Genomic DNA, 23,226 nt, shown 5'->3' on the forward strand with positions numbered 1-23,226 from the left:
GACGTGTGACATCACCCCAAGGCTGTGGCTGCCCTCTCCAGCCCCTCACCTGGTGTCCTCCTTGAACCACTGAAACTCCGCCACAGGGACAGCCGAAGCCTCGCACTGCAGGATGCCCTTCTGGCCCACCGAGGCGCCCGTGTTCTTGGCGTTGGAGATGTACGGCGGGTCTGCAGAGACACCTAGATGTGTCACACTGGCCCAGGTGCACCCACCTCCCACCATTCATTCCCCTGTGCCCTGCACTCACAGTTGACAGTAACTTTGACTTTCCGCACGTCTGGGACGGCCACGTCATTGACGGCGCTGCATTCGTACTCCCCGGACTGCTCCCGTGTGATGCCCGTGATCTCCAGGTACTCGTCCTCACTCACAAAGGTCTGCCCTGGGGGATGTACTGAACGTGTGACACTGTCACCCGTGGACACCAACACCAGGAAATTCCCTGTGCCCCTGCCCCGACACTCCCTGCCTGGGCATCTGGCATCCCCTTCACCCAGGAAGCACTTGACAAGCGCCCTCAGCCCCATCCCAGGTCAGCACCTCTGACTGTGAGTCACCTTAATGCCACCCTGACCACCTCTACAGGGACAACCATGCATCCCACGCAGGCCAGGATGGCCCCTCCTCAGACCCAGGCAGTTCTTCCACCAAGCAAGGGCTCACCTTTCCCAGAGAGGTGCCGCCACGTGACGGTGGGCTCCGGTCTCCCAAAGGCCAGGCACATGAGGGTCACACTGCTGCCCTCGTTCACGGTGATGTCTGACGAGATGTTGACAATCTGGGGGGGCACTGCAAGACATAAAGGCCACCAAAGGCGCCATCAATACACCAGCTTGCCAGGCGCAGGTGGGAGGCCCCAGCCATGAGACCTGTCCCATCGTGTGATGCTGTGTCCCCTCTGTTGCCCTGTCCAGTCAGCAATTCCATGTCTCCAAATCAGTGTCTTGGACTGGAGCCAAGCATGGATCTGGGGTGTGGAGGGGTCCACTCACTGTGCCAGCCCCCCCACTCTATGGCCCGATAACCAGCTCTCGTTATGGCCTGAGACAAGGCTCATATTTTAGCATATTTATTAAAGCTGTTTAAATTACTGAGCGTCTGCTCCTTCAATACCGGCCAGGGTGATTTATATTACTCTATCCCCAGATACTCCATCTAATAAATAACTTGGCAATCTCCGTACCCATAAATATCCCTGGCCATGGCAAAAAGCAATTAAAGCTCACTTGCCGATGCTGCTTCCTGGCACTCTGGGCTGTCGGACACAACCCCCTAAAGGGTTTGCACCCCAGGGAGTAAATGAGGCCATATTTAACAACCCTCCCCAAATGAAACACCATACCTACAATGCCAGAAAGGATGCCCTGTGCCCCCTCCCCAAGCACACAATGTGCTGAAAGCCCAGGTCAAGTGGCATTAGATGCCCAACCCTTGTACGCAGGTCCCTCCTGCACTGCTGGGATTCCAGGATAATCACCTGAAAACCACTGTGGCCAACACCAGCACTGCCTGCAAGGGCAAGTGGGGCTGTCTGGCTCTCCTTGCACCCCCAGGGAAGCTCTCCTCACACTCCCAGGGAGATTCTCCTCTCTCCTGGCGTGGGAGAGGCGGCACAGCAGGATGAGCCATGGCAAAGATGCAGTGCGGTCTCTGCAGCCCTATGGGTTCTGCAAAGCAGTAAATTTCCCAGCAACTTGACACATTAATATAGAAGTACAGTCTGTTATAGCAGAGGGAGATTGTCTGAGTCCTTCAGGGGAAAGCAGCAATCCAAAAATGAAAAGTGTGTGCCGGCAACTGCTGGAAAACGTAGTTAACGCTCGGAGCAGAACCGGCCAACTCCAACAGTGCAGCCACAATGAGCTGCAGGAAGGCTGTAAATGGCCCTTCCTCACTCAGACAAGATAACACTAATCCATATTACCAGCATCCTTGCACCTCTCCCCTCCAGTAACAGCTCCTCAAACTGGTACCAGGAACATCTGAAAACTACAAGAACATCCAGGACAAAGGTTCCCACAACTGCGGCATTTTTCATCTGCTCCTGAGCCCTGCAAACCAGCATTCCTTGTGAGCAGTTTTGGTCTGAGATGACATCACTATCATTAGTGGATGCCGAGACCTTGGGATGCCACCCCTGCTCCAGATGGCAGCCTGTCTCTTCCTTGTGTGATTTTGCCTGCAGATGCTGGACTAGAGTGATGATTTGTGATGCAGGGCATCAGCAAAATCAGTCATCATTCTATTCTTGCCCTCCCAGACACCTCCAGTTCAAGGCTGGCATCCCTTTCCTGTTCTCTGAGTCCCAAACCACAAGTACAAAAGGAGATGCAGAAACTGGTGCTCTGGGCACAGATGTGAGCCTGTCCCCCTCCTGGGCACAGAAACACTTTCACTCCTGCGGAAAAAATTACCACTACCCATAACCACTACAGTCCCAGTGCTCCCATTCGGAAAACCCCAAGCCATACAAACCCACATATCAGCCTGAAAGCCCTTCCCTTAGCAAAGGATGCTGACACAGACATGCCAGCAGGTCTCACAGTGGGGAATTGCATTTCCTGAACATCCAGAGGCAAGGGAAGCACGGCCGTGCTTCCACTGCCTGCCCTAATGCAATCAGGAACGTCCCTGCGAGCCAGAAGGGACACTCAGTGGAGGGACACCCATGGACAGCACGGGGACCCCACAGGGCAGCTCAATGGCTGTGACTGCGATCGTTGCCTATGAGGTTACCAGGACTTGGAGAAGGACATCAAAGGACCTTGATTGCGTTTGTATAGATCCCACTGACTGGGCTGTCAAGGATGGTGTCTCAAGGACACGCTGGTTTGCCGTGGGAGGAGCGGGTGGAAACTAGGGCCACTTAGGGATGCAGGCAGGGTGAATTTGATGGCAAATATGACATGTGGATAAAACCAGCCCTCAGCCACACCCTGTCAATACCATGAGATAGGGATGGCCAAGGCATGGCTGCCCTGACAAGCACATCCCACCAAAGCTGCCTTGTCTCAAGGTGGTGACAGCTTGGGATTGGTGCTGGTGTGGAGTCCAAAGGCTCTCCCAAACCCCATAGATTTCTCTTGGTCTCCTCTCAGGTCAGGCAGCCCTGGTAATGCCTTGCAGCCCTCCAGCATGACTGTGGGTGCTGCTCCTAGTCCTTTACCTGCTGATAGCATCCTTTCCCTGGATTATCTTTGGTTCTCTACATTTCCCTCTCTCTGCTCTATACAGCTGCAGTGAGAAAAACAGGGCAGAACACCATCTCTATCCCCTTTTATCCACAGTCCTTCCTCACAGAAGTCTACAACTATAAGCAGATTGAATAAAGAATAAATCCTGAGGAAGCGACGAGCAGCATGGTCTCACCGGAGCGACGAGTGGCGCGCAGAGGGTTTCGTCAGCCCTGCATAATATTAATCACAGGGAAGTTAATGCATAAGGTTTGGTAAGCCAAAAAATACATTTGCACTGTAATTTCTTGTTTGTTCCGAAAGCCGGTGAGAGAAATTGAATGTGAAAGCGATGCCACTAAATTCAATAACAATAAGCCTGTGATTTATCTCCATCCTTTACCACCCGAGACCTGCACTGCCTGATGCGCCAATCCACACTCTCTGTGGGACCTAGGCATGTGCCAGTGTCTGCCACCATCTGCGGGGACTGTGAGGTGCCATCCCTCCCCTCACCTCACAGACTGGGCCCTATGGGGCTGGCCATGGGATCACACCTTGGTGACACTGCCATGTCCTGTGCAGTACTTGGGATACCTGTGGGACTCTCCCCAGTATGTTCCATCCCACCACCTGCTCTGGGCACCAGCGGTGTCTTTGCACTCATTGTCCCATCTGGAGACAAAAGCAACGGGAAAGCTCAGACCTGGAGAGCCACTACCAGATGTCAGAACTCAGTGCATCCCTCTGGGTGTCCAGAGTTGCCGAGGACCCCGCCGGGGAGCTCGGAGACCCTGGCACACAGCCCAGAGCACCTGCGGGTTTGACTATGACCCCTGGAGCAAATTACCAGCTTTGTATGAGGATCTGAAAGTCACAGAAGTTTAAATAGTATAATAATAAAATTATCACAGGGTGGAAATGTAGATTTTAGGATTTTTGGAATGGGGGTTTTGGGGACAAGATGGAGGAACTTGCACATGTCCAGCCTTTCTTCTTCTTCTTCTTATTGGTCTCCATCTTCTGCTGTGATGCTGGCACTTTGGGATTGGTTTAGTATAGAAGCTCACTGTCTAACATAGGTATTGGAAAGTAATTGTAAACATTGTACACGTCGTTTTTAGTATAAAGAAATAACACTGCCCCAGGGGCAGGCAGAATGCCTGGACTGTCTTGCTGAGCTGACCTCAGCAGGGCAGGAGAAAATATTTTATAGATAAGATACAATAAACAACCTTGAGACAGAGAAATGAAGAGCTCTGACTCCTTCTTCAAGCACCGGGCTGGGAAAAGAGACTTTCTAACCTTTCTTGGGGTCACTCTGACCAGCGAGAGACCCTGACAACCAGACACCCAAGGGTGAGGAGGGACGGTCCCTGCTCGCAGAGACAACTCTTCCCTGCTAAAGCACGCGGGGAACAAACAGCACCTCGGGAATGGCTGCGTGATCGGGGGCTGCACATGACGGTGACGCACACGACTGTGTGCAGGCTGACTCATCCCCAGAGTGCCCATCCCTACCCCAGCCACTCGCCGCCGTGGCCCTGGATTATTTTTAGCTGCCAGATCATTACTGCTGCACGCCTTGGAGCGGAGAGCCTGCATGAGCACAGTGGCTGACACATGCAACCGATGTCCCTCCTCCACATCATTAGCTCCTAATCCATTAAAAGAGATGTCTTCCTATGCTGCTGATAAGGGGAGATGATGGATAACTATGGGTTCTTCAGACTGCCAGGCAACAGCCACTTGTCCACCCCTACTTGGGGGACAGGTCCCCATAGGGACAGCAGAGAGGCACATCCCATCTTCAGAGCTCTGAAGCCTCCATGGACACTGTCACACCTACAGCACATTGTGTTTCTGCCCTGGCACCTCCCTTTCCACCCCCTCTCACACATCTCCTATTTTGGGGAGATGCAGCGTTCATGCAGCTCCCTCGCCTCTGCAGCTGCAGTGTCCAGCTGTGTCCTGTGACAGGTGATGCTGTCACCAGCAGGGAGAGGGACTGTCACCCTAGCAGGGGTCGGATGCCTGCAGGAGATGACACTGCCTCCCTTCCCAGCACCCCAGCTGCCTATAGCCCCAGGCATCTCCAGCTCTGCACAAGCCTCCCCGGCACAGGCAGGATGGGGCTGTCAGAGGTGTCACTGTGCAAGGTCTCATTAGCGTACAGAAAGTCAGCACAAAGGAGGCAAATGTGCTGAAAACTCACATTTTGCCTGTGCCTTCCATCTCCCTCACTGATGAGAAGCACAGCAGGGTGGCACCGGGGCCTCCTCCAGTCCCTGTGTGTCTGCTGAAGGCACCAGCAATATGAGACCTTCCCTAGAACAGCTCCTGTCTGGGGCTGATGGCCTTAAATGGGGCACCTGAGAGTCAGCTCTGGGCTGGCAGATGGAAATTGATGTTTTCCCTCTCTCCAGCTCATTGCTTTCGGGGTTCAGGAGACACCTGCCAGGACACACAGGGTAACCCTGTGAAAATGCACCTCAGTGTTCCCACGGGGGAACTGACTTGGTCAAAGAGGTGACATCAAGAGTTTTAACAACATGTTGCTGCTCAGCAGCGATGATGACCATCTCTGATCGAACCATTCTGGTGACAGCTCGGTCTGAGAGGCTCATCAGAGCTGATTTTATTGAGATAATGGATTAAGCACTTTTAAAAGCTACAGTTTGGTCAACAAAATGATTTTTGTCAAATTTCCCTGCCAAGCGAGCTGTGTGTCATGGCCTCACATTTTCTACAGGCACTCCATTTTGTTAATTTCGTCCTTTTCCCTTTGCTTGAGGTCTTGAACACCCTCTTTTCACAGCATTCCCCCAGTAAAACACCCTCTGTGGGATCTCAGTGGGATTTACAGGAAGGAACATGGCAAAAATTAAATACAGGCACTGAGCACCCTTTTCCAGGTGGAGTCACCTGACTGCTCGCAGTGCATCCTTTTTCTCCAAGTTTTCATGTTGAGACAGGGAAAGCAATAAAACCGAAACTCACAGTGTTATACCTACTGTGTAACCACCTGTCAGTAAATTTATGAACAATTAGGAAGTGAGAGTGCTTCCCAGGGAGCTATTTGTGCACGAGCTAAAACGTTCTTTCTGTTCGGAAATATAATGGGGAAACAACTTCACCAGTTCTCCCTCCTCTTCCCCAGTTTTGTTTTTTTTGCAGTAATTAATCATCTGCTGCTGCTGCTGCTGGTCCCTGTGGCACATCCTGATGGCTCCTTTTCACCAGTTTCAGGCAGCTTTGAGACTGGGAGCCCAAGGATGCTGTCCTTGGTGGACCCCATCCTGCCCCTTTACCATTCTCCCATCTGGATTTTGGGCTGGCATGCCATGGGGCAGTGTCTGTTCCTGTCCGGGCAGTGTGTGCTGTTTTCTGCCTGCCACTCTGTCTCTTCCTCCTTCCAGACCTTCCCCCTCTCCCTGCCCTCTCTCTTTCATCGCTCTTTCATTCCTCCCCTTTGCTGCCTCCTGCCCTTTTGATGCTCTGGTGCTTTTCTGGGTGTGCACATTTCCTTCTCTCTCTCCTTTGTTCTAGGGACTCTGCGCTTTTCTTCTCATCCTTTTTTTCTTTTTTTTTCCCCCCCTTTAGTTGCTTCCTTCTTCAAACTTTGCTATTCCTTCCAGATTTTCATTAGGCTGCTTTGCTTTTGAATTCACTATCACATTGCTCCTGCATCACCTTCATTTGGCCGTTTTCACTCTCTTGCCCATCCTCTGCCTCTTCAGGGAGGAAAGAAAGTTGAGATAGGGGTCTGGCTGCAACTTTTCATCCAACCTTTTCTCTTTGGAGAAAAAGATCTCAATTGAGATTAAAAAAAGTTCTCAAATGTGGCCCTCTGAGAACCCTAAGGAGCCAGTTGTTATCACAAGGGAAAAATAAAAGTCTCAGTTTGGTTTTGAAACACTCGTGCAGAAGCTACATCTGCACTGGTGCTGCTTTGAGAGCTGGTGAGTGAGACACAGGACCAGCTCCAGGAGAGCATCCTTAAGTGCATTTGGATAAGACACCACACAACCACACCCTATAAACAAAGGTCGTGGTCCTTCGAAACCTGTCCTGGTTCCCAGGGTGAGGAAAGCAGAAAACACAGAGACAGAAAATGGATTGTGCCAACCAGAAACAAGAGAAACAATTCCAACAGCTGGGAGAGGCTTCAGTATGGCGAGTAGGATCAAGGCAGTACAGGGAAGGGCTCTTTAAATAATCAGGAACAGAAAACATGGGAGAAATACCAAAGACCACTGTTAGGTAGGGATGGCCAGTACCAATGGTCACCACCAAAATCTCCACCAGAAGGGATCCCAAGCTCACAGCCTCTGCCAAAAAACTGACCCTGAGCTCCACATTTTGAACTGAAGTGCAACTTGAAGCAGCCCAAGCCATGAAGGCAGGGCTGTGTCCTAACTAGGGTCTACCACACCCCTCACTCCAAAAACCATCCTGCAGCATGATGCCTTTAAGGTCTCTTGACTCCTCCTTGCAAGCCTGCACCTCCCAGGAGCTTTCCCTCTCACCTGTTTTGAGAGGTGGCCTCCACACTGCTCATCCCAGAGGCAGGAGGGCTCACCAAGGACCACCCCACTTCAGCTCCACTCCAGCCTTTATGACAAGAGGAGGATGGGGTGGCTCATCTTCTGCTTATATGAGCTTAAATTCCTGTTCTCTCTTCATCCCAAACTCTCCCCAGAACACACCAGCGTGCCATAAACACCACATCTATCTCTGAAAGCATCCATCCCTTCATCACGAGGCAGCTCCTGACAGAAAGAGGAAAAGGGAGACGACAAAAAACCCCCTCTGGCTTCCTGCCATCGACGCTGTTAACGGCTGTTGCAATGAACCAATGCAAGAGACATATTAATAGTGCTACTAAGAGACACATTTACTGTTGACGGCGATTCCCTGGCAGATTTATTGCTGGGTTGCTGGGAGGGAAGGCCGAGCCCCTCAGTAGCACAATTAAAACCCAATTGAACACGGGCACAAAGAATCAATACTCTCTCCGGCCAACTTATAGTTTTGCAAAATACAAATAGAAATTAATTGACCTGAATATAGTTGCTAACTGGTCATTACTGCATGTTTGGCATCCTGCTGGCACAGTGAGGGCAAAAAACAGAGGACAGACCTAAACCTCAGTTTTGAGGCCAGAAACAGGGCTTTGCTCCCATCCCTGTAAAGTGTGTGCTCTGCTTACAGAAACAGCCAGGACTAAATCCATCTTTGGAAAATCATTCCTTTCCTCTCAGCACTGAGCAAAGGACTGTGCGTTGTTCATCCTCACAAAAATCACAATTTAGCCACCAAGGAACTGCAGAGGAGCTGAATTATAGAATGCCTTGGGTCAGAAGTGACCTTAAAGATCATCTCGCTCCATCCCTTGCCATGCACAGGGACACCTTCCACTAGACCAGGTTGCTCCAACCTGACCTTGAACACTTCCAGGGATGGGGCAGCCACAGCTTCTCTGAGAAACCTGTGCCAGGACCTCACCACCCTCACAGGAAAGAATTTCTTTACATCCAGCCTAAATTTCCTCTCTTTCAGATTGTACCCATTATTCCTTTTAACTACAATTCCTGATGAAGAGTCCCCCTTGACTTCTTTGTAGGTTCCTCCAGATACTGGATGGCTGCTATGGCATCTCCACACAGGCTTTTCTTCCTCAGGCTGAACCAGGAACAGAGCACAGGAGGATTTGCCTCTCTCATCACCACCTTCAAAGGCACCTACAGATGGATTTTCTCAGCTGGGCAAACCATGTGGCTTGAGCTTAACTCATTGAAAGGGAAGTACAGACAGTGCTCAGCATGGAGCACTTGACCTGTGCCTGCACCCCCAGTTCCTCTCATGCTTCCCTCCAGCTGTGCAGAAGTGACACTGCTGAGAACCACAGTCATCGCTGCGGTGGGAGCAATTCAACAGGACTTGCTCACACCAGGAAAAAAAACTTTCCCCAGCAGAGTTAGGAATGCCTCACCACCAGACCATCACTCTGGACACAAACTCTCTCTCACCTTCACCTGGCTGTGCCTGGCAGGTGCCTGCATCACCCTGAGAAAGGGGTGAGGGCAGCGGGTGCTGAGCACCGCCGCCAGTTCACCTGATTTCATTAGGTGCAAAGCACGCGGGTACTTCACCGCTGTTGACTGGATGGATTAGCGTGATTAGAGAGCAGACAGGATAAACAGATTAAACCTCACAGATGGACAGCTCGCACACAGCTCGAAAAGGAGGAGAGGGACAGCTCCGAACAAGGAGATGGAGGGATGCTCCCAGTGGATCTCCTCTCCCCTCTTCCCGAGGTGACCACTCCCCTTCTTCACCACAGTCTGGTGCACACAATCTGGGGTTTCCCAACACATTCCTACAGCCACCAGGCAGGAAAACCTGTTGGATGGGTGACCACAATCAACCCCTGCCTCTAGCCAATGAGAAGGGTACATAAATACATACATAACTCTGTTGGGGGCTTCTCAGAGATGTGTCGAGGCTGAGAAAGTTTTCAGATTTGCTCATTGCAAAATCAATACCCATCAGCTGTTTGAAATTAAAGGAAAGATTAGGTCCTGGTTTTATACACGCTTTATTGTATTCCGAGAGCTTTCTACTCAGCCAAATAAATCTTCTTTAAGAGGATTAGGAAACTTTCATTATCTTTATCTAACCTGAACTAACACTAACTCTGAAAAATTAATCTAGAGACCGGACAAAAGCCAGTAGCTGGTGCAAAGCCGCAAGAATCGAGATGCAGCATCCATCAGAGAGCTACTGGTCCCTCTGATCTGCCAGCACCTGGATTCCCCCATCAGAACAGCCTCAGAACACTGCTTTGCAGCCCAACAGCATCTGCTATATTAATACACTTGCCTATGAAGCCCTGTGCCAAGAGCCCTTCATGGCCCCACAGAGATTTTGACCTCTTTCCCAAAAGCACAGAGCCTTGTGCTGCTGGGATCTGCTTCTCCTCTGTGCCTAGCAGCACGTTGCTCTTCTTGGCTCTCTTGAAGCATCTTCCAACACCTGCTTGAGCACCTTACTAACAAATCCCCGATGGAGCGAACTGAGCAACACGGTTCCAAGCAGTGGAGACAAGTCAAATTCACAGCACAGACAGGCAAAGGGGGAATAAAGAAGAGCTCAGCAGCCCCACTGCCTGTTCTCAGGTGTCCTCTGCCCCATGTGACGACTGCACAACACAGCAAGGCTGAGACAATGCACGCTCATCTCCTCCCTGGCATGGTGGGCACTTGTCCACACCACTGTTCCCATGCCATGCAATCTCAGAAGCAGCTCCAACTCAACTATCAAGAGGGCCTCCAAACCCTTCCCAAGTCCAGGCAGCCTTCCCGACCAAACCACCCAGCAACAGCATGAGGCACGTTCAGACCTACCTTGCACGATGAGATGGACACGTGAAGTCTTGGGGTGATTGTCTGTCTGCACAGAGCAAGTGTAGGGGCCCTCATCGTAAATGTCCACGTTGTGTATCTTGATGCTGTACTGGGTCTTGGTGTTGGACAGGATGACCACACGGTTGTCTATAGACCACTTGTCATTGCCGGCATACAGGATGGTGCTGCGGTTCAGCCACGCTACCCGCGTGACCCGGTCATCCACAGTACACCTGGAGGGGACACACAGAGGGTCACACGCCTGGAATGGGACACACACAGAGCGTCCCGGGTCCCAAAAAGGGATGGGAGCAGGATGGGAGGGTGGCTCCCCAGCTCTGCCAGCACGGAGATGCTGCATGCTGCGGCCGTGCTCCGTTTCCACATCCCCCACCACGTGAGATTTCACATAAACAGTGGGTTCACCAGAAATAAAACCTCCCTTTTTCTTTTACACACAACTGGGGAACCACAGACAAAATCCCCATTGTTTGACCTCTGCAAGTCAGGCGGACCATTTCTTCTCACCCACCTCCACAGCCCCCCTTGCTTTTTCTGTGCACTGAGAATTCCAGATGAAGCTGTAAAATGTGCTGACAGTTCAGCTTGTTGGCACAGCCCTCGAGCCATCCCCGGGGTGATAAACACCCCCACTGCTGGGGACAGGGGCCACAGCACATGCACAGGGAGAGGGGAAGAAGAGAAACAGCCGGAGACGGCCAAGCCAGCTCATGGGGAAGGGAAGGGAACATTTGGATAAGCAGCTGTAAATCCTAGAAGTGCCTTGAAAACACAACGCGGTCATTTCCATTATTTATTTCCTGCCTGGCTCCCACCCTCCCTGCTCTGAGATGTGCAGGAGCTCAGCAGCTCCGGTCCACGGCGCTGAGTTACACTTGGCAAGGAATGGGATGGGGGGGAAGGGAATTAAAATGTTCCTGGAAAACATGGCTTTTTCATACTTTTTGATAGATTCTTCTCCATCTATCTACATGTGGCCTTCTCTGCTGCTGCTGCTGCCATGGTATCTGCAGCAAAAGCTCTGAGTGTTTGGTTAAATTAAGAGCCCAGCATCCCTTGGGAGCTTCACCTTTGCCATTTGAGGACCAAGCTAGGGAAGCTTTCTCTTGGCATGAAAAGAAAAAAGGGGGAAATCAACTAGACATGAGCTAGCCAGCAGTAGCAGACCTGCTGCAGCTTTGTCCAGCCAAGATCGTAGGAAAAGGCACCTACAGTCAATCAAGGAACTCGTGCAAGTCCCTCTCCACATGCCTGTAAATTCAGAGAGCAGCTGGGAGGCTGTTCCTGTCCTCATCCCCATTGCAGTGCCTCTCCTGCCCAGGCACTGGGGGTGTTATATGCCTCCCTTGCTGAGATTGCAGAGCATCACCTCGATCGAGATTATTAATCGGGCGCAGGAAAGGGGCGATACTTGGCATGTTTGAGGGTCCCCCCGGGTGCTCGGTTCAGAGGAACGAGCCATATATTCTCCTGCAAACAAGTAATTTTCCCCTTGCAGGAGCTGTACGTCTCTGCCAGCCACAGCACGTATGGACGCCGGGAAAGACGGATGGTGCTCCACGCCTGCCGTGGCACTGCCGGCACGAGGGGACCCTGCCTGGTGTCAGACATGCCCTGGTGCCAGCTCAGCTCTGCCAGACCAGGGCAGCCTTGTGCCCACAGACAGCATTGTCCTTGTCAGGAAACCGAGCCCTCTCTTCCTTCAAATTAACTGGGGGAGAGCTAAGCACAGCCAAGTAAAGTTCGGCCCTGGGGGATTCCAGTCTAGTGGACTATTACTGCTGTCTCACTTCATTATAATGAATAATAAAGAGATACTTACACACGGCTTCTGTAAATTATTCATTGCGTGCACTGAAAAATCAGGGCAGCAATATGTAAAACAGACAACTTGCATGTCTGCGCTCATATAAATATCCAGACTACAGCCCTGCGAGGTACTCTCAGGTCCCCTCATTAGGGGTGAAGCACAAGGACTCGGGTTTGAAGTGACAGGGATGAGACGCTCGTGCCGGCGCTGAGTACGTTCCACTGTCGCCGCCCAGCTTTGGCTGGTGCATATGGGATGTGCTTCCTGAGGAGATCTGGGGCCGGTCCAGGACACCTGAGAACTGGGGTGGTTCATTCTGCATTTACATCTCACACTTACATGTCAGAGCTGCACTGCATGAGCACCAAGAGATGCCCCCGGCTGGACATTCACAGGAGGGAGGGCAAGGACAGCATCACCCTGCCTTGTCCGTGGTGCTGGTGACTGGTACTGCCCTCAAAACCACTTGGAATGAGCAGGAAGCAGCAACTTGGAGACCTTTGTAACAAATCCATGCCAAGAGCAAGGAGGCAAAGGCTCCTTTTTCCCACCCCTCCAGCCCACTCTTCAGTCACTGCCGCTCAATAGCAAATTTAGGACCAAGTCTCTTCAGCTTTGTGCAGCATCATGCTCCTCTCCACTGGAGAGGAGACTGTTCCCTGCAGCTACAGACAGCCAGACAAAAAAACAGCCCTCCTGCACCTCCTGGGAACGTGTCAGAACCGCCATCAGCAGAAAAGCTCCATCCATCAGCTGGCACAGAGCACATGGCATTCCTGCAGGCACCTTCTCAACTAACCTCACTTTCCCACCACCAGTTTTCCCATGCCCTGGCAATTGGGACTACAAAGAGAATACTGATGGATGCCCTGGCATAAGGATCACCTCATCAGCTTCTTTACCTGTCTGGGAAAGTGATCTCCATTAGCTGCTAAGCTGACGGCACTCGCCTGTCTGCTGAGCAGTCTTTGCTCCCCATTTCCAATTGACCAGGATTATGATAATGTCTCCAGTAAGCAAACAGGTAAAGAGACTTCTGCAAAGTGTTTAGATAAAGCAGACAAGCTCTGACAAAGCTGGATAATAAAGCAGGCCAGGAGGTTTTCCCTTGAAGGGATCTAATTAAAACCAAAGACAAACCCCCATTAACAGTTTCCTGAAGGCACCGTATCCATCTCCAGAAACTGCCTTACCAGTCCAGAAGGGACAAAAGACAATAAAGCACCTGTCACATGGGAGGGAAATAAACTTATCCTGGCTCTGCAGTTCACCTGGAGAAAGCCCACCAGCAAGGCAGGGGGAATATCTTGGGAATGATATTGTCAGCCCCCAGCATACGCTGCATCCCAGCTCCCCCACGCATCCCTTCTTTGCACAATGTGACCAGTGCCATCAGCTCCTCCATCTCTGCATCCCACTTACACCCTCATTGCCTCTGAGCAGAGACTTTTCACCATCTGTAACCCTTCAGCTGCCTCCAACCACTGCTGCTCTCCTCCAGAGTGGCTGGGGAGCTTTGGATGCCAGGCTTTGCTGGAGCTTCCCACAATGTTCACAATGTTCACAATGATACATGTGGGCTCTCTAAGGCTTCATCTCCTGAGACCCATATTGATCCCCTCGCTCTGCAGGAGGACGAGAGCTGCTGCAGGGATCCCAGAGCTCCACCAGAGATGAGGGTGATGAACCTGAACGCAGCAGCGTGAGAAGATGCATGAGGGTGGGAGCTGGGGGCAGCGGCGCTGCGCTGCTTCCCCTCTAATTGCCCCTATTCCTCATTCTTAAATGCTAATTTTGAAGTTTGCCGTGGGATTATTTCACTTAGTGTCAACAATACAGATAGCTCTGCTGACATGCTCTTTGTGTGTGGTGGCACACAGTGCCCGTCTCCCTCCTCCTGCACCTGTTAGGAGAGACCCCACATAGCTCCCACAGCAGGCTCCTTCCCAGCCCCATCAATGAGCACTGACAGTGCCTCTCCTATGTGTGGGCTGAGCCATAACACCCTCCACCTCCACCCCCTGCCTTCTCTGTCCCTGTCACAGACCTTTCCTGCACTGCTGACTTGGCTGAACACGAGGCAGAAGCCTGGGGCTGCCCTCAGTGCCTCTCCCATGGTGAGGGAAATGCTGTGTCCAGGGTCAGCACTAGTTTTCTGGCAGTAATTTGGAGGGATAAACAGCAAAAAATAAGAGTTGGAGCCATACAGGAAGTCTTGCAAAACCCTCTCCATGGGGGCAAAATATTCTGAGGAATGGGATACGTGGGACCCCAAAATGTTGATGCACATCCTAAGAAACCCAGGGGACATGTTTGTACCTCAAGAGCCAACACCACCGGTCCCTGTCCATGCCAAGAGGCTGGGGGATGGATCAACCCAAATTTGTTGTCCATTTCTTTGGACACATGGTGGGACTTTTGGGGTTGTCCAGTGCAGAGCCAGGACATGGACTTAATGATCCTTGTGTGTCCCTTCCAGCTGAGGATATTTGATGATTCTAGGATTCAAACCTCTCCTGTTTCCTTGTTCAAACCAACAGTGCTCTACTTTTAAACTCCTCTATGGCCCTTCAACCCCAAACTGCTTCTCTCTCCTGTAGGTAATGTGTCTCGTCAGGATGACAAATGGAGATGCCAAAACCAGTTGCAAACTTGCAGCTGACCCAGTTTTCAGCAGCTAAAATAGCTCACCCAGCTCAGGAGTGAAGCCCCTCGACAGCAACCAGGTGATGCTTCACCCTGGGAAACCTCCAACCAAAAATACCTGTCACAGGGGCAGAACAAACACCCTTGTCTTTGAGAAGAAATTGTTAATTACATTTTCCAGGGACTCCTAATGGGATTTCTCCTGCACTTCCAATATTCGCCCTGGCTACACAGTTAAGGGCCACCGGATGTTTTTTATTCTGGGCGGCTGGAGCAAAGGCAGAGGAGATTTATTTGTAATCATCGGAAATAAACACATTTCCTCAGAATTAAACACAAAAGAACAGAACCTGGCTGGGCTCCCACTTCGTTCAAGATGCAAATGAGAAGCAGGCCATCAAAACATTGCAGCTCCTCTAATCCTCTCCCAACAATGCAACCCGCCACATTATCTGCAGGGACAATGGCATCTGCACCATGTGATGGCATGTCTCACATGGCAGCTCCCGAGGGCCGGACTGCGCCACCTGAGCTTCCCTCACTGCCATCCATGCTGTTTATTCGGGGGGTGGAGGGCACAAGGCACTTTTCTTTCATCATGCTCATGTCCACTCTGTCTCTGAGGCACCTGCAGTGTCCCTTCTCCCCTCTCTCCCATCCCTCCTGGTGGCTGGATGTGGAGTGCACAGCTCCACACCATCCCCACGCCTTTCCCACGCTACCTCAGCAGCCCAGGGGCAGAGGGCACAGCTCCATGCCATCCCCACATCATCCCAGCACCCTGAGAGCAGAGGGCACAGCTCCATGCCATCCCAGCACCCTGAGAGCAGAGGGCACAGCTCCATGCCATCCCAGCACCCTGAGAGCAGAGGGCACAGCTCCATGCCATCCCCACATCATCCCAGCACCCTGAGAGCAGAGGGCACAGCTCCATGCCATCCCAGCACACTGAGAACAGAGGGCACAGCTCCATGCCATCCCCACATCATCCCAGCACACTGAGAGCAGAAAGCACAGCTCCATGCCATCCTCATGCCATCCCAGCAGCCTGAGAACAGGAGGCACAGCTCCATGCCATCCTCATGCCATCCCAGCACACTGAGAACAGAAAGCACAGCTCCATGCCATCCCCACACCCTCCCAGCACACTGAGAGCAGAAAGCACAGCTCCATGCCATCCTCATGCCATCCCAGCACACTGAGAACAGAAAGCACAGCTCCATGCCATCCCCACACCCTCCCAGCACACTGAGAGCAGAAAGCACAGCTTTCTGGCTCCATGCCATCCCAGCACCCTGAGAGCAGAGGGCACAGCTCCATGCCATCCTCATGCCATCCCAGCACACTGAGAACAGAAAGCACAGCTCCATGCCATCCCCACACCCTCCCAGCACCCCAAGGACAGAGGGCACTTGGGATGCACCCTATGGCATCACCCAGCACTACCACCACCCATCCAGCCCTCAGGAGCCACTCAGCATGTCCTGATCCATCACCACACCCATACCCACTGTGGGAAAACAAGGAGCATGGGGTGTGCCAGAGCTGGGCCAGCCCAAAGTTCTCCTTTTCTCCGTAACATTCCTCCCTCCCCACCTTACACCACTCAGCTGCTGCCTCCTGCAAAGCCACACACAACTGCCTCTCACTCTGCAAGTTTAATTAATTGCTGGCCCCACTGCTGCTGCTCCAATTCCCCAAGAGCTCCCAGTGCTATTCAAACACACTCCAGGCCACTGGAAAACCTGTTCCCTCCCAACAACCCCCTGCCCAAAGCCCTCCAAGGGCTATGGGACCCTTCTGCCCTCTCCAGAGGCTCAGGGCTTCACAGGGAGGGCTTGTCCCTGGCGGTTCCCCTGCAGTGGCAGTTTGCCCACCAGCAGGCACCAGAATAGAAGCTGCTCCCTGTGAAAAATCAAAGCCCAAATTGATACATTAGCGACTGCTAAATATAAAATATCCATCTGCAAAGATAATAAGCCTGTGAGGGCAGAGGCTGTCGAGTTGCTCCATTTCAGATAGTTTAATGGTGTTTTGGTCCATGACTGCAGCTCCCAGACATTAGAATGATAACAAGATGATGAGGAGGGCGGGAGCCGTCTGCGCGAGGCATCAGAAGTCAAGACAATGCTCACTACGCAGTCCCTGAGGGGTCCATGTCACACAAAACACTGGCTGCTCTGTGCTCAGCTTCCACAGGGCTTTGGGTGGTGTCTGTGACAACCCAGGACATGCAAAGGCTGCCAAGGTGTTGCTGCCAAGCTTGAGCTGACATTGATTCAGGGAGGGGGGGTCTGAGCCCCCTGGAGTCAGGGATGGACTTGGGTACTGCTGCAGGTGGCACAGAGTGATGCTAAAGCTGACACAGGCATAGCTGTGCTGCAGATGGCTTAAAAAGCAATCCTAGTTTGCAGAGGGAAGGGATGCCCAGTGAGGTGAGCTGCTGCACGGTGCCCCCACTGACAGATCACATCTTCTCCCCAAAGCCATTCACGGGATTTTCTGAATTAATGCTCCACATCGAGCAAATCCAGAAACAGTCAGCTCTGTTAAAGCGAGCCAGGCTTTTCCTCCTGTTCGTAAAGCCCTTCTTTCACTCCTCATTGCTTCTACTTCCAGCTTGCAGGGACACACCTCACCCTGACAACATCATTGGCAAGGGAAAGGGGGGCTGGGCAAAGTCAGGTTCTCCTCCCAGTACTCCTCCAAACATGATTTTCCCTTGTTTCTGACACAGCGCTGCTTCAATATCTGTGCCCACGTGCCGGGATGCTCCCCCTGTGTGGTAGGGAAGGTCAGAAGGCATTAGCCTAAGCCCCAACAGCCAACAGTTGTTATTAGCTCAGGAGAAATCTTCATAAGGAAATATGAGGTGGCAGCAAAAGAAAGAAAGCGGAAGGCCTTTGGATGGAGCAAATCAATGGGAATGTTTATGGAGCAGGTGGCATGTAAATGCTTCCATCAGAGGCAGTCGATGCTGGCGGCCACACCTCATCTCACAAAGACAGAGATGAAAATGAAGGCACTGAGCAGGGGCAGCCAGGCCAGCAAAACCACAGAAATTGGAAGAAGTACAGAAAAGCATCCTTCCTTGCCCAAAATGATTGCATTTCTCCCTAACACAGCCGGGCATTTATTTCACACTTCTCCATGGTCACTTGGCCATGCTGTGGTTTGAAGAAGGCTGGGACATCTTCCCAGCTCTTCTCCAGAAAGGCAGTCACAATCCAGCAGCGTTTACCATCAAGGCATCAGTACCTATCCTAAGAAACATGGGCAGAGAGCTGTTTTCTCACCAGAAAAAGCAAATTCCCCTATCCCTACACTGATCTCTGCCCTACATCCCTGCAGGGAAAAACCCACCAATGCTCTCAGCACCCTTGAAGGGTGCAATCTGGAGATTCCCCTGCTCTCTGCCAGTGTAGGCAGAGCGCCCTGCTCAATCAGCACCTGCACCCTGCCTAAATCATTGCTAATCTCACACAATACAGCACCTGCAACCGGCTGATTTCCAGTGTTCTTCAATCAAAAGCAGCAAAGAAAACACCGAGTTCATCGCTAGCAGAGCTGAGCAGTTGAGAACCTCAACCTCCTCCACGCCTGCGCTGGGGTTGTGGGGTTGGAATTTTCCTTGCTATTGCTTTTTTGATGGGTTTTTTCATTCATCTGCCCAGGCAGGGAGAGAGAGGAATAACTTTGGCTGTCACAGCTGGACATGCAGTTAAGTGGCGGTAATTAGCGTGTGGCAACATGAGGCTCTGACCGCTCTGATTCAGCCATCCTGATGGGACTGGTGACCATCTCCATCTCAGCTGGGTGAGGGGGACACTTTCAACCCAGGGGGATGTGGCCATGGCACTGGCAGCATCCCACAGCTGCAAAAGAAGAAAGGATGCTGGCAGGCTGATTAAAACCTGGATCAAGGCACATCTGCAAGAGAAGGAGTCGTAGCAAAACCATTGGACACTTGTCCCTGCATTGCAAGGAGCGGAAATTGGTCTGAAGCCACCCCAATGCAGCAAGGGGGTGGTGTTATCACCCCAAAAGGGATTCCTGGGGGAAACAAAAGCATTTAGAGCCCTTTAATAGGAAAGCCATCCATGTCTCCATCACATGTCATGCTCTCGGTCAGTCAATCTGGCCACACCACCCTCCCCAAGAACGGGGCAGAAAGCAAAACCTCTTCTTACATCCTGTTGTTGATTACCACCAAAAATATATTTGTCATGAGATGCCCACTGCTATCTCTGTGGCTCTTAAGGGTAATGGAGAGGTTTCAGTCTTTGGAGGATAAGTCTCAAGCTCTTGGCTGCTTGCCCGGGAGGATTATTTTACATCAGGTTGAGTTCTGTAGTAATTATCTTCAAAACAGCTGGACTGCTGGATAAACTCACTGTATCTTAATGCACAATACGGGAGCAAATGCAGGGAATTAAACTGCAATTCCAGACAGATCGACGGAAAAACCTCTCACCGGTGTTTCAGAGGCCGAGGCTCAGGGCTTCTCACACGTTAGGGGTGGGGAGGCATTTGCTCATTTGAAATCAATTCCAACTTCCCCAGAGACAGGAGGGAGAAAGAGATGCTGGATGAAGATGTTTTACCCTCAAGTTTTCAGCAAAGAAAAAAAGCAGTGTTTTCCTGACCCTCATGGCTGGAAAATGAAGCAGTGTTTGATCCAGGCTGGACAGCTTGATGCTCCACACAACCCCGAGACTTCCATAAAAGCTCCAACATTACAAGGTCTTGGCTCCACACTGCACCATTCACTGCAGTGAAAGCTGAGGGGCAAATCCGCTCACTCCGTCCACACCCCTCACACCTGGAAGTCACTGCCAGTGAGTATCCCACCCCAAGAGGACGAAGGGGCTCACAGATGGACAAACTGACTCCCAGACTGGTCCACCAACATGAATTAAAAGGAAAAAAAATCAGGTACCTTCACGATTGTGCTGCCACAAGATTTAGGTGCAAAATCCTTGCAGACGGAATTAGCAACCTCTAAAAAGAGGGAAATTCTGCCGCTGGAGAGCGAAGCTGTATTTCATGGCGAACACCATAAAGCGCTCCTGCCAAACACGAGATCTGTAAACGACCTGGGTGAGCCATCAGCTCAGGAATATAATTGCCAATTTGCAGGAATTTCACCAGCAATTAGGCAAAATAAAATAACCCACCAGAGGAAATCCTTTGCTCGCTGCTCCCACTCCTCCCTGACCCATCTGATTTCTACCCACCGCTGCTCTGCCGGGATGGGGGTTGATGCTTCAGGCACTAAGGAGCCAGGTGACAGCTCCGTGAAGATGAAGAAGTCATCTCCAGTGCCAGATAAAGAAGTCATCATCATTGTGAGGTGACAACAGACACTCCTGGGTACCAGCCAGATGAAGACCTTTCCTGCTGGTATCCCTTCTCCGAGCATCCCTGAGAACCAGGAGTCTCATCTAGGTAACCCCAGGGGCCAAACAACTGCATGCAATTAGGGGGTTTATTTGTTTGAGTTGCACGTGAATATCCCAAATTACATTATCAGATCATAGTCCTGCTTCTGATTTATTCCTTCTTTGTTCTTCAAGTCTTCGTACATCTAAGCAATTAACCTCTCAAAGAGCTGGAGAACACATAATTATCCTCATTTGTCTAAACGTCACCAAGATGGCTGCCTTTCAATTAACCTTCTGGGAATGGAGGGAAGTTGGAGTGATACAGTGATCATTTCCAACTTCAGCCTAGGCTGCAGCTTTTTTTTTCCCCTTAAAGTAATTTAATTGAAATATTCAGATGATAAAATATAGCCAGATAACTGTTAGTGCAGGTAACGGGATCAAGAGGGGGCTTGCAATCGAAAAAGAAGTCAAACGAGGTACAGTAATATTATATCAATACGTGGCACTTCCATCTAAAAATACCAAAGCACTTTGTGCTTATTAATGAAGGGAGCATTTCACACTCTCCTGCCAGGCTGAGACTTACGTCACTTCAATATGTCACTGCTATCAGTAGGGAAACTGAGGCAGAGGATGTGCTCTGGTACCCGGAGTTTACAGAGTCAATCCCTATGTAGTCAGGAACTTCCCAAGAACATCCTCTCATGAACCCCTCTCCTACCCTAGCAGAAATTGGCTCCTTCATGAAGTCGGCACGGGAGACACTGTGGTGGCCGAGCTGCTTTTGCTTTTAATTATTTTAATAATAATAACCCCTGAACTGCTGAGCCAGTGTCTGCCACACCAGCGAGTGAGGGAGCCGTTCCCACCCATCGAGGGAGCCGTTCCCACCCATCGCCTCGCTAATAAATATGCATCATTCCCGCCGGGAAGTGCCAGGTCAAGCTTTGCACCCGCACGAAGCACGACACCAGCATCGTCTGGCACGGGCGAGCAATATTTATACACACCCCCGCTCATAAATACACAGGCAAAATAAACAAGCCGGCTCTGAAGTTCAGCGCATCTCCTCCCTGACACGCGTGGCTCCTCAATTCCCCGCGGTGCCACGGCTCCGCTCCCGGTGTGAAACTGAGCTCTCCAAAAAGCAATTTGGGCTTTGCTCCAACCCTGCTCGCTGCCTCCTGCCCCGGCAGCACCGAGGTGGCTGTGGCAGGACCAGCTCTCACACCCCCTGCACACAGAGTGGGTTGGGGGAGGCTGGGCAGAGCTCCCACATTAAGGGAAACTGAGGCATGGTGATGCACAGGACTCATTCCCTGCATCCTTCCCTCCCAGCCTCACGTTTGGATCAGTGTTTGAGCACCAAGCAATCGCTCTGCTGATCCGTGCAGGCAAGCGGGGAGGAAAAAAGGTGGGAATACAAGAGGGTTCCCACCGGGGACACCACAAACCTGGAGCATTCTTCCGGAGATGAGGAGCGAGGGTAACACAATAGCCACTGAGTTTATTCTCAGCACAGGCTGGCGGCAACATAATTAAAATGCAGGTCGGAGTTAAGGAACCTTCCTATAAATCTTTGCTTTTGGCTCTTGGGCTTGACAGGAAGCCTATACCTGGCGCGGGGAGTACAGACCGAAGGGGAGGCACGGATAAAGGCTCTGCTTTATGGACGGCCATTTTAATGTTTCGTTTGAGTAATGGGCCTTGCAAATTAGCATCCCGGCAGCCTGAAATACATATTTTTCCAAGGACATGCAGGCTTCCTGATCCGACAGGTGATGTGGGCAAACAAGCCCCGAGGGCAGCTGCAATCTCAGCTCTTTGTGGCTGCAGTCATATTCTATCCCAGCCGGGATGATGAAGAAGAAAACAGAGAGCTTGGGAGGGGGAATCCGGAGGCTGAGGGAGGAAATGGAGCAGAAAACGACCCTGTGCGAGACCAGCGAGGGGCTGATGAGCGGCAGCAGTGGCAGGGAGTGCCTGCCAGCCTCTGGAGGGAACTGATGCTGCACCGGCACAGCACGGCTCCTCTCTCCCTCGAGGGAACCCAGTGAGACACTCCAGGGCATGTCTGTGGCACGTGTCTCTCCGTGCACAATCAAAACTATGGATCTCCAGCTCTTGATGCAGCTTGTCTGAGCATCTGGTCTGGGCTGAATAATCAGAAAGGCTGGAGGTGCTGCAATCACACTGGGGAGAAGGGGGATGCCTTGGTTGTGGGGAAATTAAGCTGACAGCCAGTGGACTGCCCAGTGGGGCTCCAGCTTCTCCAATGCAAACATGGCCAGAAAGATGGGACATCCCTGCAATAACTGAGAGAGGAGAGTCAGGAGAGCAATGGAGAAATATGTGTGGCTGAACACGAGGGGGAGCTCAGGCCAGAGTGTACAGGGGAGCACAGAGCAGAAAGCAGAGCCTACAGCTCACCCTCTCTCTATCCTCCTTTTCCACATCCTCTCCTTCTTCTCCATTTATCCATCCCACCCCACCATGTACATAATGTGCCTGGCTGTCACCCTCCCACACCAGCACAAGATGTGCTGCAGCTTCATCAAACTGCAGAGGAAGAAGCTGGTTGAGCACCCAGGGGATGTGTCTGAGCTGCCCCATTTGGATGTAACTCTGCACAGCAAGGGGGAAACCCCTTGCATGGAGCTGGACATGTGGCTGGGCATGTATCCAAATCAGAGCTGAAAACGTGCCTGCAAATTGTTCTGAACCTGAAATGAGGAGATGGATGTCTGGAATTCTCCTCCTTGTCCACACAGCCTCCT

The 23,226-nt window shown here is 51.6% G+C and overlaps 1 protein-coding gene across 5 annotated transcripts in view; it reads right to left on the reverse strand.

Moving 5' to 3' along the window:
• The window catches only part of LOC136565604 (opioid-binding protein/cell adhesion molecule homolog), a 309,090-nt gene that overhangs the window by 14,468 nt on the left and 271,396 nt on the right, over positions 1-23,226 (reverse strand). For 3 of the 5 annotated variants that reach the window (XM_066564279.1, XM_066564277.1, XM_066564282.1), the window contains 4 exons: positions 10,586-10,818; positions 667-792; positions 251-397; positions 50-170 (listed from right to left, as the gene is read on the reverse strand). In XM_066564279.1, coding sequence (XP_066420376.1) covers positions 50-170; positions 251-397; positions 667-792; positions 10,586-10,818 — 627 coding nt within the window. The remainder of the gene's footprint in view (positions 1-49; positions 171-250; positions 398-666; positions 793-10,585; positions 10,819-23,226) is intronic. The other 2 variants (XM_066564280.1, XM_066564278.1) reach the window with 1 other exon arrangement.

Source organism: Molothrus aeneus, chromosome 22, assembly GCF_037042795.1.
Source record: "Molothrus aeneus isolate 106 chromosome 22, BPBGC_Maene_1.0, whole genome shotgun sequence".
NCBI lineage: Eukaryota > Metazoa > Chordata > Aves > Passeriformes > Icteridae > Molothrus > Molothrus aeneus.